Below are 13,715 nucleotides of genomic sequence, written 5' to 3'. Positions count from 1 at the left end.
TGAATGGGCGCCCTGTTTTATTTAAAGCACAGGGATCTATCAAAGTCTGATCTTCACAACACGTTTGTGGAAGTGTATCATGGCAAGAACAAAGGAGATTTCTGAAGACCTCAGAAAAAGCGTTGTGGATGCTCATCAGGCTGGAAAAGGTTACAAAACCATCTCTAAAGAGTTTAGACTCTACCAATTCACAGTCAGATTTTGTATAAACAGAGGATATTCAAGACCATTGTTACCCTCCCCAGGAGTGGTCGACTATCAAAGATCACTCCAAGAGCAAGGCGTGTAATAGTCGGCCAGGTCACAAAGGAACCCAGGGTAACTTCTAAGCAACTAAAGGCCTCTCTCACATTGGCTAATGTTAATGTTCATGAGTCTACCATCAGGAGAATACTGAACAACAATGGTGTGCATGGCAGGATTGCAAGGAGAAAGCCACTGCTCTCCAAAAAGAACATTGCTGCCTGTCTGCAGTTTGCTAAAGATCACGTGGACAAGCCAGCATTATGTTTGGAGAAAGGAAAACACCGCATTCCAGCATAAGAACCTTATCCAATCTGTGAAACATTGTGGTGGTAGCATCATGGTTTGGTCCTGTTTTGCTGCATCTGGGTTAGGACGACTTGCCATCATTGATGGAACAATGCATTCTGAATTATACCAGTGAATTCTTAAGGAAAATGTCAGGACATCTGTCCATGAACTGACTCTCAAGAGAACGTGGGTCATGCAGCAAGACAACGACCCTAAGCACACAAGTCATTCTACCAAAGAATGGTTAAAGAAGAATAAAGTTAATGTTTTGGAATGGCCAAGTCAAAGTCCTGACCTTAATCCAATCGAAATGTTGTGGAAGGACCTAAAGTGAGCAGTTCATGTTAGGAAACCCACCAACATCCCAGAGTTGAAGCTTTTCTGTACAGAGGAACGGGCTAAAATTCCTCCAAGCCAATGTGCAGGACTGATCAACAGTTACCGGAAATGTTTAGTTGCAGTTATTGCTGCACGGGGGTTATGTAATATTGGATCATTTTTCTCAATAAATAAATGACAAGGTGTAGTGGTTATGGGGATACATGATTCCCCTTATTGAGCTAGTTGGAACGTTGGGTTACAGCTGCTGTTTTCTCAGTTCGGATTTGCGGTGATACACCTCCGCTGCGCGGGTTTTTGTTGTTGTTGTAATGGTGGAAGGAATATATGGTGCACGTTGTGTAGCCGAAAGAGAAAATTGTCACGACTCCTGCTTGAGCTCCTCTACACTGGTAACCCCGACGTTTGTCTCTTGGTAGTTATTAGAGACAATCTTTCAAACGAACATGGTTGATGAAATCAACGCGGTTTCTCTCAAATTGCCAGAGTTCTAGGAGTGATCGGCAATGACATGGTTCGCCAAGGCGGAAGCGCAGTTTGCTATCCGCAAAATAACAGATGATGCTACTAAATACTACTACGTGGTATCGGTGCTCGGGTGTTCGACTACAACTAGAGTGGTGAGTCTCCTTATAAATCCTCCGGCGGCAGACAAATACAAGGAGCTCAAAGATCACCTCTTGAAGATTTTTGAACTGTCCGACGCCGAGAGGGCCCACCGTCTCTTTTCTCTGCAAGGCTTGGGTGACAGCAGGCCATCCGAGCTCATGGAAAAAATGCTGAATCTGCTGGGACCGGCGCACACTCCTGATTTCCTCTTTGTCCAACTGTTTCTGCGACAACTACCTGCTCAGGTGCGGACCGCTTTGGCTAACACCAGCATTACCGATTGCCGCAAGCTAGCTGAAGAAGCTGACAAGTTCTTCCTGGCCAGCCAACAGCAGCACTGCGAGTCCGCGCTCACCCCTGCCCACCCCCACACGCCACCACCTGGTGACTCAATGGTGGTCGCCGCAGCAACCCCCGGTCGGCGACAGGAGCCTGGCCTGTGCTTTTACCATGTAAAGTTCGGGGCCAGGGCGAAAAAGTGCAACTCCCCGTGCAAGTTCAGCTCGTCGGGAAACGCCGAGGCCTGCGCTCACTAGTGGCCATGGGCGTCGGCGTGGAGGACAACAGGCCACTTTTCCTGCAAGACTCCATCTCAGGGCAGCGTTTCCTATGCGACACTGGAGCGCAGAGGAGTGTCGTACCTGCATCGAGTGTGGACGCCCTGTCGGGCGCTCACGGCCCTCCCATGGAAGCTGCTAACGGCAGCTCTATCCGTACGTACGGCACGAGGCACATTGACATGTGTTTTAACGGACAGCGGTTCAGCTGGGATTTTGTCACCGCCGACGTGGCATTTCCCCTCCTCGGTGCAGATTTCCTTTGTGCTCATGGGCTGCTGGTGGACGTCAGGAATCGACGCCTGATTGATGCCGTCACCTTCGCTTCACACGCGTGTGCACTCAGCGATACAGGCTCCGTCAGGCTGTCCAGCATGCTCTCCAACGAGGACGTGTTTCTCCATCTTCTGTCTGAGTTCCCTGACCTCACTCAGCCCACATTCTCGTCATCTACGACCAAACATGGGGCTGAGCACCACATCGTCATCACTGGCCCGCCGGTGCACGCTGGAGCTCAGCGCCTCGACCCGACCAAGCTCTCTGTCGCCAAGGCGGAGTTTGAGAACATGGAGCGCCTCGGCATCATCCGTCGCTCCAGCAGCCCGTGGGCTTCACCCCTCCACATAGTGTCTAAGCCTGGCGGTGGGTGGCGTCCATGTGGTGACTTCCGTCGGCTCAATGACGCAACAACACCGGACTGCTACCTGGTCCCTCACATCCAAGATTTCTCTGCCCACCTGGCTGGGAAAGTGATCTTTTCCAAGGTGGACCTCGTCCGTGGATACCACCAGGTGCCCGTCCATCCCGCTGATGTCCCCAAAACGGCTGTGACAACTCCGTTCGGACTGTTCGAGTTCCTGCGCATGCCGTTTGGGCTCAAGAACGCCGCTAGCACCTCCGTGTCCGAGCACTTGTCCCACCTCAGAGCCCTTTTCGAGAGACTCAGCCTGCACGGGTTGATAGTTAACCCGGCCAAATGCCAGTTTGGTCTGAGCACCATCGACTTCCTGGGCCACCGGGTCACCAAGGACGGGGCGGCCCCCCTTCCAGCTAAGCCGTCGCAGACTTTCCAAGCCCACACATGGCCCAGTCCCTCCGGGAGTTCATTGGCATGGTGTCCTTCTACCACCGGTTCATCCCCCGGGCTGCCGATCTCCTCTGCCCCCTATATGAGGCACTGAAGGGCACAGCCCCCAAACACGCCGTGGACTGGTCTGCAGAGAGGGACAAGGCTTTTAAGGATGTGAAGGCTGCCCTGGCTGACGCAGCGATGCTGGCACACCCTGTGTCTGGAGCGCCCATCACCATCACGACGTTTGCTTCGGACTACGTTGTCGGCGCGGTTTACGAGCAGTGGGTGAGCGGCGCATGGCAGCCGCTTGCCTTCTTCAGCCGGCAGTTGAACCTGAGAGAGCGCAAATACAGCACCTTTGATCGTGAGCTACTTGGCCTTTTCCTCGCTGTTAGGCACTTTCGTTTCCTACTGGAGGGCCGTCAGTTCACGGCTTTCGTCGATCACAAACCGCTGGTGTTCGCGATGGCCAAGGTGGCAGAGCCATGGTCAGCCCGCCAGCAGCGACAGTTGGCCTACATCTCTGAGTTTACCACCGACGTCAGGCATGTCGCTGGGAAGTCCAACCCGGTCGCCGACTGTCTCTCCCGGGCCATCGCTGGTGCCGCCCATTTGGGACTCGACTACAGCCAGATGGCGGCTGACCAGGCTGCCGACCCAAGAGTGCAGGCATGCAGGACCGCCGTCAAAGGGCTGCAGTTGGAGGATGTGGCTTTCGACGACGCCGGCGCCACGCTCCTGTGCGACGTCTCTACGGGTCAGCCCCGACCCGTCGTTCCGACTGCTTGGAGGCGGCGGGTCTTCGACGCAGTCCATGGGTTGTCTCACCCTGGCAGAAAGCCTTCACAGAGGTTGGTGGTAGGCCTGCACGGTATATCGTTTATGCATCGTCATCGCAATGTGCGCATGTGCAATAGTCACATCGCAGGGCCTGTGATATTTTTCCTACTAGTATGTAGCCTAAGGTACTCAAACTCATGTCATACTGCAACATTTTTGCTCCGTCGACTTTCTTTTAGCAACAAACTCTCAACACCCCTTACTCTGTTATTTTTTATTTCTTCGACTTCTTCGTCGCTCAACTCAGGCCCGTCTAGACACGTTGACGTTACCTAGCAACGTTAGTGCTACGCGTGCACATAAATGAAGAAGACGAATCCACGTGTGTTCGAGAGAAATGAAAAATGGCAAAGCCAGAGAAAGGAGAGTTAAGGCCCAAACATACTCGGGCGGAATGTACGCGGAGCGGACTCCGCCGGACTAAAAGCGGACGTCCGCAAGCCCTGTGCACGCAAAACTCAGATTTTACGACCGCGATGAGTCCGCGCCGCGCACCAGTGTCAGCAGCCCGGACTCATCGCGGTCGTAAAATCCAAACGGCAGATCGAAATCACCAAAGCCATAACCTTTCACCTCGCCAAGGATATGATGCCACTCAACAGAGTTACCAAAGACAGGTTTCAGAAGATGGTCCGCACCAGTGGCGTAACCAGGAATATTTTTTTAGGTAGGCCTGAGTGAAAATGGGTGGACCAAAATTTTCCAGTAATAATCCTTCAAACAAGACGCAAATTCGAACACATTTTGTTGCGGGGAACACTAATTTAGGCTGCGAGGGTGGCTCATCCACAGCAGACAAATCTGGCGGCGGTGGCATGGTCAAGGGAATCGTCTCACCGTCGTCAGGAGGGGGGGGGGAGAAGCTGCCTTTAACGGAGAAGCTGTAGCCTCCTCTGTCGTTCTCTCCGGCGGTATCTCACTCTCATTGGGCGCCTCAATCGGTGCTGGAGCAGGTGTGCTTTCCTCCTCCTCCATCCGTGGCTTTTTAAAAAAGCGGAAGATTGAACTTTTTTTCGCCATTCCAACAGTTATGGCTAACTGTTGGCTATTGGCTAGTTAGCAGCAGTGGAAAACACAGAGTGTGATGGTACGCGCGCTCAGATGTTGCAGTTCTACGTACGTAAAAGGACCGGCCTACGTGCTTGTAAGCCAGCGTGATTGGTTGGTCCTGGGCTTGAAATGGGTGGTCCTTTGACAGGCCAGGCCCACCCCTGGTTACGCCCCTGGTCCGCACACTCGACAAGCGCTACATTATACCATCGCGGACCTATTTTTCCCAAATCACAATCCCAGGGCTGTACGACAAATGCAAGGCAGAAGTAGACCGAGAGCTGGCACAAGTGGAATACTATGCAGCGACAACAGACCTGTGGTCAAGCCGGACAACAGAACCCCACATCAGTTTAACAGTCCACTTTATCACTGAAGACTTTAAGCTGAAAACTCGCTACCCGCAAACCAGGTTTTTCCAGAGGATCACACAAGTGAAAACATCGCAACAGGGTTAAGAGAAGCACTGGCTGCTGGGGGGCTAGAAGAAACCCAACTAGTCTGCATCACAACAGACAACGCGTCAAACATGATCAGGGCGGCCGCTCTGAACGACTGGTTCAGGTTGCAATGCTTTGGCCACAGACTCCACCTCCTATAGCAAAAAGAATGAATGTGCATTATTGTGCATTTTTTACTACCCACACCTTGTTTAATATAACGCAATATATCGTGCAATATATCACAAAAGAGTACATCGCTGCAATGCATGTTTTTGTCAATATCGTGCAGGCCTAGTTGGTGGCGGCAAAGTTTGTCTGGCATGGACTCAAAAAGGATGTGAGGGACTGGGCTGACACCTGTGTGGAGTGCCAATGCTCCAAAGTGCTCCGCCACGTCAAAGCGCCCCTGATACCTTTCACGGTACCCGAGAGGAGGTTCGACCACGTGAATGTGGACCTGGTAGGCCCCCTACCCCCCTCCCGTGGTTTCACATACCTGCTCACCATGGTCGACAGCACCACGCGATGGCCAGAGGCCGTCCCGCTTTCGTCCACGACAGCGCCTGAGGATGCCCGAGCGTTCATCGGAACCTGGGTCGCCTGCTTTGGCACCCCATCTGACCTCTCCTCGGAAAGAGGGCTGCAATTCAAGTCAGCGCTCTGGGAGGAGATCGCCACGGGTTTAGGGGTGAGGCTCCATCGCACCACAGCGTATCACCCTCAAGCGAATGGATTGGTCGAGAGGTTCCATCGCTCGATGAAGGCCGCATTGCGGGCTACCCTCAAGGACGACCGCTGGGTCGACAAACTGCCTTGAGTCATGCTTGGGCTCAGAACAGCCCCCAAGGAGGACCTCCAGTCCTCATCCACCGAGCTGGTCTACGGACAGCCACTTCGGGTCCCGGGGGATTTCCTTCCCACCGCCACAGCTCCCTGGTCCGCCAGCTGCCAACGGACTGCGCTGCAGGAGGAAGCCAGGGCTTTTGCACCGGTTCCCACTTCTCAGCATGGTGGCTATCAGTCCTATGTCCCCACGGAGCTGCGATCGGCGGAATATGTTTTCATCCGTCACGACGTGCATCGCGGTCCCCTGCAGCCACCCTATGACGGCCCATTTCAGGTACGGGACACTGGAGATAAGCACTTTGTGGTGGAGGTTGGCAGCAGGGTGGAGCGGGTTTCTGTGGACCGCCTCAAGCCTGCTCACCTGGACTTAGACTGCCCTGTTGGCCCCCCTCCCCAGCGAACCGCCCCCTGCTTCCCCAGCCCCTCCCTTTCCCCGGTCCAGCTGTGAGGACTCTGCTGCTTTGCCTGCGGTTAACCAGCCCCCAGCTCCTGTTCAGCGGAGTCGTTGGGGCAGAGAGATCCGCCCCCCTCGCCACACTGACTTTTCGTATTAAGGCAACTTCTGGGGGGACGTGTGTAGTGGTTATGGGGATACATAATTCCCCTTATTGCGCTAGTTGGAACGTTGGGTTACAGCTGCTGTGTTCTCAGTTCGGGTTTGCAGTGATACACTTCCGCTGCGCGGTTTTTTGTTGTTGTTGTAATGGCGGAAGGAATAAATGGTGCACGTTGTGTAGCCGAAAGAGAAAGTTGTCATGACTCCTGCTTGAGCTCCTCTACAGAGGTATAATATTTTTGTCTCATTTGTTTAATTGGGTTCTCTTTATCTACTTTTTGGACTTGTGTGAAAATATGACGATGTTTTAGGTCATAGTTATGCAGAAATATAGAACATTCTAAAGGGTTCACAAACTTTCAAGCACCACTGTATGTATGTATGTATATGTGTACATATAGATAGACAGACAGACAGACAGACATAGATAGATAGATAGATAGATAGATAGATAGATAGATAGATAGATAGATAGATAGATAGATAGATAGATAGATAGATAGATAGATAGATAGATAGATAGATAGATAGATAGATAGATAGATAGATAGATAGATAGATAGATAGATAATACGCATACCTATGTGGCTGACCATCCTCAGTTCACCTTGACGCTCTCCCTCTTCCATATTGGCATAAGCACGGACGACTTCACGTTCATACGGGGAGTGCAAGGCTGCCGTGTACTGCAGGAGCTGAGGAGGCTGATGGAACAGCAGGTCCGGCAACCTGTGCACCTCCAGCTTGTCCTCCTCTTCCTCCTCCTCATTTTCAAGATCACTGTCATACAAAGCTGAAGATCCAAATGAATCATCAGATGAATTAACTTTCAATTGGCCGAATGACCCTGGTAATTCCCTTTATCATCTTGACAAGTGACAGTTGTGTTTTATTTTTTAAGCTAAAGTTCAGGCAAAAGTGTAGCAATGGTTGCAGCAAAATAAAAAATGAATAATTGCATGCGATATAAACTCAACTCACGGATGCAGGAGTGCTGGTCCTGGTCTAAGTGGAAACCCAGTAGGCAGAAACACTCATAGGTTCCAAGGGTGTTGACACAGTGGTGTTCACAGCCAGAGCTCTCTGCAAAGCACTCATCAATGTCTGACAGGAGAAACACAGACACACCATTCCTAGGTGACTGAACAGTACGCAATGACAAGAGAATAGTCATAATGAATTATATTGTAAGGAAGAGTTAACTGTAATAATATCTTGCTTGTCCATGACTTATAGCTAGTTCAAGTGTAGGCCATGTCAATGTCAAGTCAATGTATTGGTAAGGGGAGGGGCGTCTGGGTGGCGTGTCAGTCTATTCCGTTGCCTACCAACACAGGAATCGTCGGTTCGAATCCCCGTGTTACCTCTGGCTTGATCGGGTGTCCCTACAGAAACAATTGGCCGTGTCTGCGGGTGGGAAGCCAGATGTGGGTATGTGTCCTGGTCACTGCACTAGCGCCTCCTCTGGCCGGTCAGGGCGCCTGTTTAGGGGAGAGGGGCAACTGGGGGGAATGGTATGATCGTCCTGTGCGCTATGTCCCCCTGGCGAAACTCCTCACTGTCAGGTGAAAGGAAGTGGCTCGCAACTCCACATGTATCGGAGGAGGCATGTGGTAGTCTGCAGCCCTCCCCAGATCGGCAAGAGGGGGTGGAGCAGAGATCGGAATGGCTCGGAAGGGTGGGGTAATTGGCCGGATACAATTGCAGAGAAAAAGGGGGGAAACCCCCCCCCCCAAAAAAAACCTCAAATACCCAAAGGTTCCTAACAGACCTAGAAAAAATAATAATAAAAAATGTTTTATTAGTAATGGTGTGTCATTTTATGTTAATGAAGTCACAAATAAACAGGGTTTTCTTTAGGCAATGGATAATGTTGTTAACATAATAATGTTGTTGCACTAGCTCAACAAGAGTTCGGCATAACATGGTGTGAGCTCAGGTGCGTGAACTTTGCAACCTTTAAATTCATTGAAAACACCATGTGTAAGTACTTTTCACCTCATAGTTAAGGCAGTTTGCTTGCCTAACTGGTGCCTTTTTCATTGCCTTTTGTATGACAGTGCTGAGGTTCGCTCCCTAGCGGACAGCTCTGTTTTTCGTTACATCCCCATTGCAAGACAATAAAATATTTTATTTCTGAACAACCAGCAAATTGTGCCTTGGAATTTGATGGTTTATTTCAGCATGCAGTATCATAAAAAATGAGGAAGAATTCAGTCCTGTACCATCACAGCCACAACCATCTGGGTTCGGTTTGTGGCCAGCCCTACAGCTGCATTCGTAGCCTCCTGGATAGTTTTTGCAGAGTTGGCTGCAGCAGGCTTTCCCAATCTTACACTCATCACTATCTATGGAGAGCACAGAGATGGAGAAAGTTAGTTCTGACAGAGAGACGCAAACACAGAGAGAGAGAGAGAGAGAGAGAGAGAGAGAGAGAGAGAGAGAGAGAGAGAGAGAGAGAGAGAGAGAGAGAGAGAGAGAGAGAGAGAGAGAGAGAGAGAAGCATGTGTCTCATCAGAAACATAATTTACAAAAATCTCTAAGAAAATTGGCTAGTTAATTCATTGAAATATTAATGAAAAAAATGTGTAGCGTAGCGTGGTAAAGGTTCTTTTGTTACGAAATGCCTGTGGAATGTGTTGTATCATCCTGTAGCTACATTTCCCTCAAGTTATTTTTATGTAAAATTATATACTGGGAATAAGATAAGCCGAAGGAAAATTCCAAATTTTGAAAGTAAATATTGTACGGCAGCACGGTGGCGCAGTGGTTAGCGCAGTTGCCTCATAGTAAGAATGTCCTGGATTCAAGCCCCGGGATAGTCCAACCTTGGGGTCGTCCCGGGTCATCCTCTGTGTGGAGTTTGCATGTCTGCATGGGTTTCCTCTGGGTGTTCCCGTTTTTTCCCACAGTCCAAAGACATGTAGGTCAGGTGACTAGGCTGTACTAAATTGTCCCTAGGTGTGAATGTGTGTGTGTGTCGGCCCCGTGATGGGCTGGCGGCCTGTCCAGGGTGTCTCCCTGCCTGCTGCCCAATGACTGCTGGGATAGGCTCCAGCATCCCCGCGACCCTGAGAGCAGGATAAACGGTTTGGATAATGGATGGATGGTTGGATGAAAAAAAAATGTATATTCTTCTTGGAGAATATCTTGAGATATTATAGCTCTGCAAAAATAATGTAATGTCATGCCATAATCTCAGAAACACACAAACTGTTACTCTGCATGTATTCTACCTTGTTCTGTGAATCCTCAGTTACTATACAGAACAAGATGTGAAGAATCTGTTGATCTACTTCTTTTAGTTCATCATATCTTATTTCCATTTCATGCTCACATCTTTGCCAAAATGTACAAATGTATATCATGCCAATCAACTGAACCACATCGAATTGAGAGACAGACATGGACAGAGAGAGACTTGAAATATTTATGTTGACCATGATTTGGCAATACAGTTTATCATATTTGTCATGCAGAATTGAATTGAGAAACTAAGATATGGAGAGATATAGAGAGACAGGGTGTGCAAGAGAAGAATGATGATGAAATGGTCAGGATGTATAATTACAGAAACATTTGAACTGTAACAACATTGGGACAGTGAGATATTGAAAGTACAGCCCACCAAGCAGTACAGTACTCACCTACACAGGTCTTTCTGTCTTGGTCCAGCTGGTAGCCTTGGTTGCAGGAGCAGAGTGGTCCATTGTTAGTGTGCTCACAGTGATGGGAGCAGCCCCCGTTGTTCTTCTCACAGCTGTTGACTATCTCCATCTCAATACCTGGCGGAGAAAGGACCAAACCACACCCAAATAAGATAAAGGGGGAAATGACATAAGGATGTTTGACTCTTTGAAGCCCTGTGATGTTTGTTTTTTTAGATGTCAGCTAAAATATCATCTAGCTGTTCTTCTTCTGGTTCTTGCTACTGAGGAGAGCTTTGTCTCTGCCTTGTTTGAAAATAATGAGGCAATATGTGTCCAGCAACCAAGTTGGACTGTGGGTCCCTCATACAGAAACATGTGCACAGTACCATAGACTGCAGATGACATGAAAGGACACGTCTCAATGCAAATTTTCAGGGTCACCTTCGTTAGCACAACCTTTACGGCTACATGTGGTAGCCATAACTATATTGTCACAGAAATCAGATTGTTTTATTTAGTTCAATTTATTGACTTAAATAAGAGGGAAAGTTATTCTATTGGATTTTTCAGACAAATAATGATTTTCCCAAAGTAACACGTGAACACATGCATGATATCATGCAAGTCCCAATGTCCACTATCTTAAGTGCAAACGTCAACAACTATTTGTACACATGTACAGCATGTACACTTGTTGCAATAATTTCCATTCTATACGTTCTATTAGTTTTGAGTGAAAATATGCAGGTGAAAGTGTCTGTACTTACGGTAGCACTGTTTGCCATCAGCGCCGAGCTCAAAGCCGGGGTTACAAACACAGCTGAAGGATCCCAGCATGTTCACACAGCCATGGGAACATTTGGCATGGCCCGAACTGCACTCGTCAATGTCTGTAAGGGTGCATGTAACAGTACACACCAATATGTGTGAACAGAGAAAAGAAACATATTCACATGTAGGCAGAAGGCTCACAGACACACATATGCACACAGTTCATGTCAACATTATGAGGGCATCTTGCCAAGTGTTTTCACACAAAGGATATGACTAATCTGTTTTGGGATGCTGCAACACAAAAGGGCCTCTTTGCTAATATCGCACACAGTCAAATGTCCCAACCTTTTAAATTTTTAGGGGGTTTGGATATTATTCCTCCGACTCTCAGCTATCAGATCTGCATACTTGGCTCTGTTCCTTTCTTGCACCTCCTCCACAAATAGTTTCACTTGAGTGTATATCACAAGTGTAGATTGTAGTTTTGGCGGCACGATGGCGCAGTGGTTAGCGTGGTTCCTGGGTTTGAGCCCCGGGTAGTCCAACCTGGGGGGTCGTCCTCTGTGTGGAATTTAATTGTTCTCCCCATGTCTGGCTGGGTTTCCTCCGGTTTCCTCCCACAGTCCAAAGATATGCAGGTTAGGTGACTCAGCCATACTAAATTGTCCCTAGGTGTGAATGCGTCAGCCTGTGATGGCCTGGCAGCCTGTCCAGGGCGTCTCCCCACCTGCAGCCCAATGGCTGCTGGGAAAGGCTCTAGCATTCCCGTGACCCTGTGTAGGATAAGCGGTTTGGATAATGGATGGATGGATGGATGGATATTATGTCTCGTCTGTTTTGACTTCACCAAAGAATTGTACTTGATCTTTAGGCTTACTTGCAGTCAAGCCACAGGGTCACCGGCGTCTGGCTTATTATAGCGTGTACTATAACCACAAACAGCTAGAAAAATGCAGATACACAAGCATAGACATGTGCAGACTTAATCGTGGAGTCAGTCTGAACCTAAGCCACATGATTTCAGAGCAGTTCTAATAATAAGCTGCTTTAGCCCATGTATCCAATGAAACACACACACACACACACACACACACACACACACACACACACACACACACACACACACACACACACACACACACACACACACACACACACACACACACACACAGGTCCAGTCATAGCCTATCTAGGTTAGGTCAGCCTCTCAGGGGTCAGATTTTGGGTCACACTTTTGGAAGTAAGGTAGTCTCTCTGCAATAATGGGCTGAGACAAAAACAAGCTTCCAGTGAATACAGCTTTTGTTAGGAGCTGGATGATTGACTCTAGAGAACAACAAGTCAATCCCACTCACTGTCATACATTTAAACAGACTATCAAAAATCTTTGTTCACATAATAGCTTTATGAAAGTGCCATAAAAAGAAACCACACAACTAAATGTCTAGCACACAAATGTTGATGGAGCACTTTTATAATACCATGGCCGATGTTTATCAGACAAGCAGGCCTTCACCCGGGGTCCATTTTCTCCATCGATTGAACAAACCGAATGCTGGTCATAATGTTAGTAGGAGTTACAAACATCTGCCTTTCAAATCACTATGAGACTTTAACTGGGTAGATGTGTTTACTCAACACTACACTCCTGAAAAGATGTTTGGGTGTATCTTACTGCCCATGCTATTGAAACTGTGCTAACTGCAGTGGTTTTGGAGCAGTCCAAGTCCAAGCCATTTGAAATATAAAAGTCACCAATGCCTTTATGTCAGAATCAGAAGCCGAATCAGGAACACTTTATTTGCCATTTCATTTCATGCACTTGCGCACATGAAATGAAACAAAACATCGTTTTTCTCCCTGTTAAAGTTTTTTTTTTTTTTTTTTTTTAGGGAGTTCTTCCTTATCCTGGCCCTGAGGTGGCCTGGTGGCCTGTCCAGAGTGTCTCCCCACCTGCCACCCAGTGACATCTGGAATAGGCTCCAGCATCCCTGCGACCCTGATAGCAGGGTAAGCGGTTTGGATAATGGATGAATGGATGGATGGATTGTTTCCCCCAGCCCACAGCAGTGCAACACAAAGACAAAAACACATCCAAAAACTACAAGAACTACATGAACGCATATATCCAAATTAACAAATATACGCATCTAAATCAAAAAAAAAATCACTGTCCAGGAGAACCAATTTCCGGCCAGGATGACTGTCGGAACTGCCGATCTGCATGGGCTAGCAGTTAGCTTAGCCTGCCCTGCTTCGCCGATTCACATCCCCGTGTTATCTCCGGCTTGGTTGGGCGTCCCTACAGATACAATTGGCCGTGTCTGCGGGTGGGAAGCCGGATGTGTGTATGTGTCCTGGTCGCTGCACTAGCGCTTCCTCTGGTCGGTTGGGGCGCCTGTTCGGGGGGGAGGGGGAACTGGGGGGAATAGCGTGATCCTCCCA

At 48.8% G+C, this 13,715-nt stretch overlaps 1 protein-coding gene across 1 annotated transcript in view; it reads right to left on the bottom strand.

The window, feature by feature from the left end:
- megf6 (multiple EGF like domains 6) overlaps window positions 1-13,715 on the bottom strand; it is a 206,303-nt gene that overhangs the window by 71,698 nt on the left and 120,890 nt on the right. The window contains exons 9-13 of the mRNA XM_056282899.1: window positions 11,264-11,386; window positions 10,494-10,631; window positions 9,072-9,194; window positions 7,828-7,950; window positions 7,427-7,639 (exon numbers count right to left, since the gene is read on the bottom strand). Coding sequence (XP_056138874.1) covers window positions 7,427-7,639; window positions 7,828-7,950; window positions 9,072-9,194; window positions 10,494-10,631; window positions 11,264-11,386 — 720 coding nt within the window. The remainder of the gene's footprint in view (window positions 1-7,426; window positions 7,640-7,827; window positions 7,951-9,071; window positions 9,195-10,493; window positions 10,632-11,263; window positions 11,387-13,715) is intronic.

Source organism: Lampris incognitus, chromosome 7 (genome assembly GCF_029633865.1).
Source record: "Lampris incognitus isolate fLamInc1 chromosome 7, fLamInc1.hap2, whole genome shotgun sequence".
Taxonomy (NCBI): domain Eukaryota; kingdom Metazoa; phylum Chordata; class Actinopteri; order Lampriformes; family Lampridae; genus Lampris; species Lampris incognitus.
This window is presented reverse-complemented; position numbering and strand designations above follow the sequence as displayed.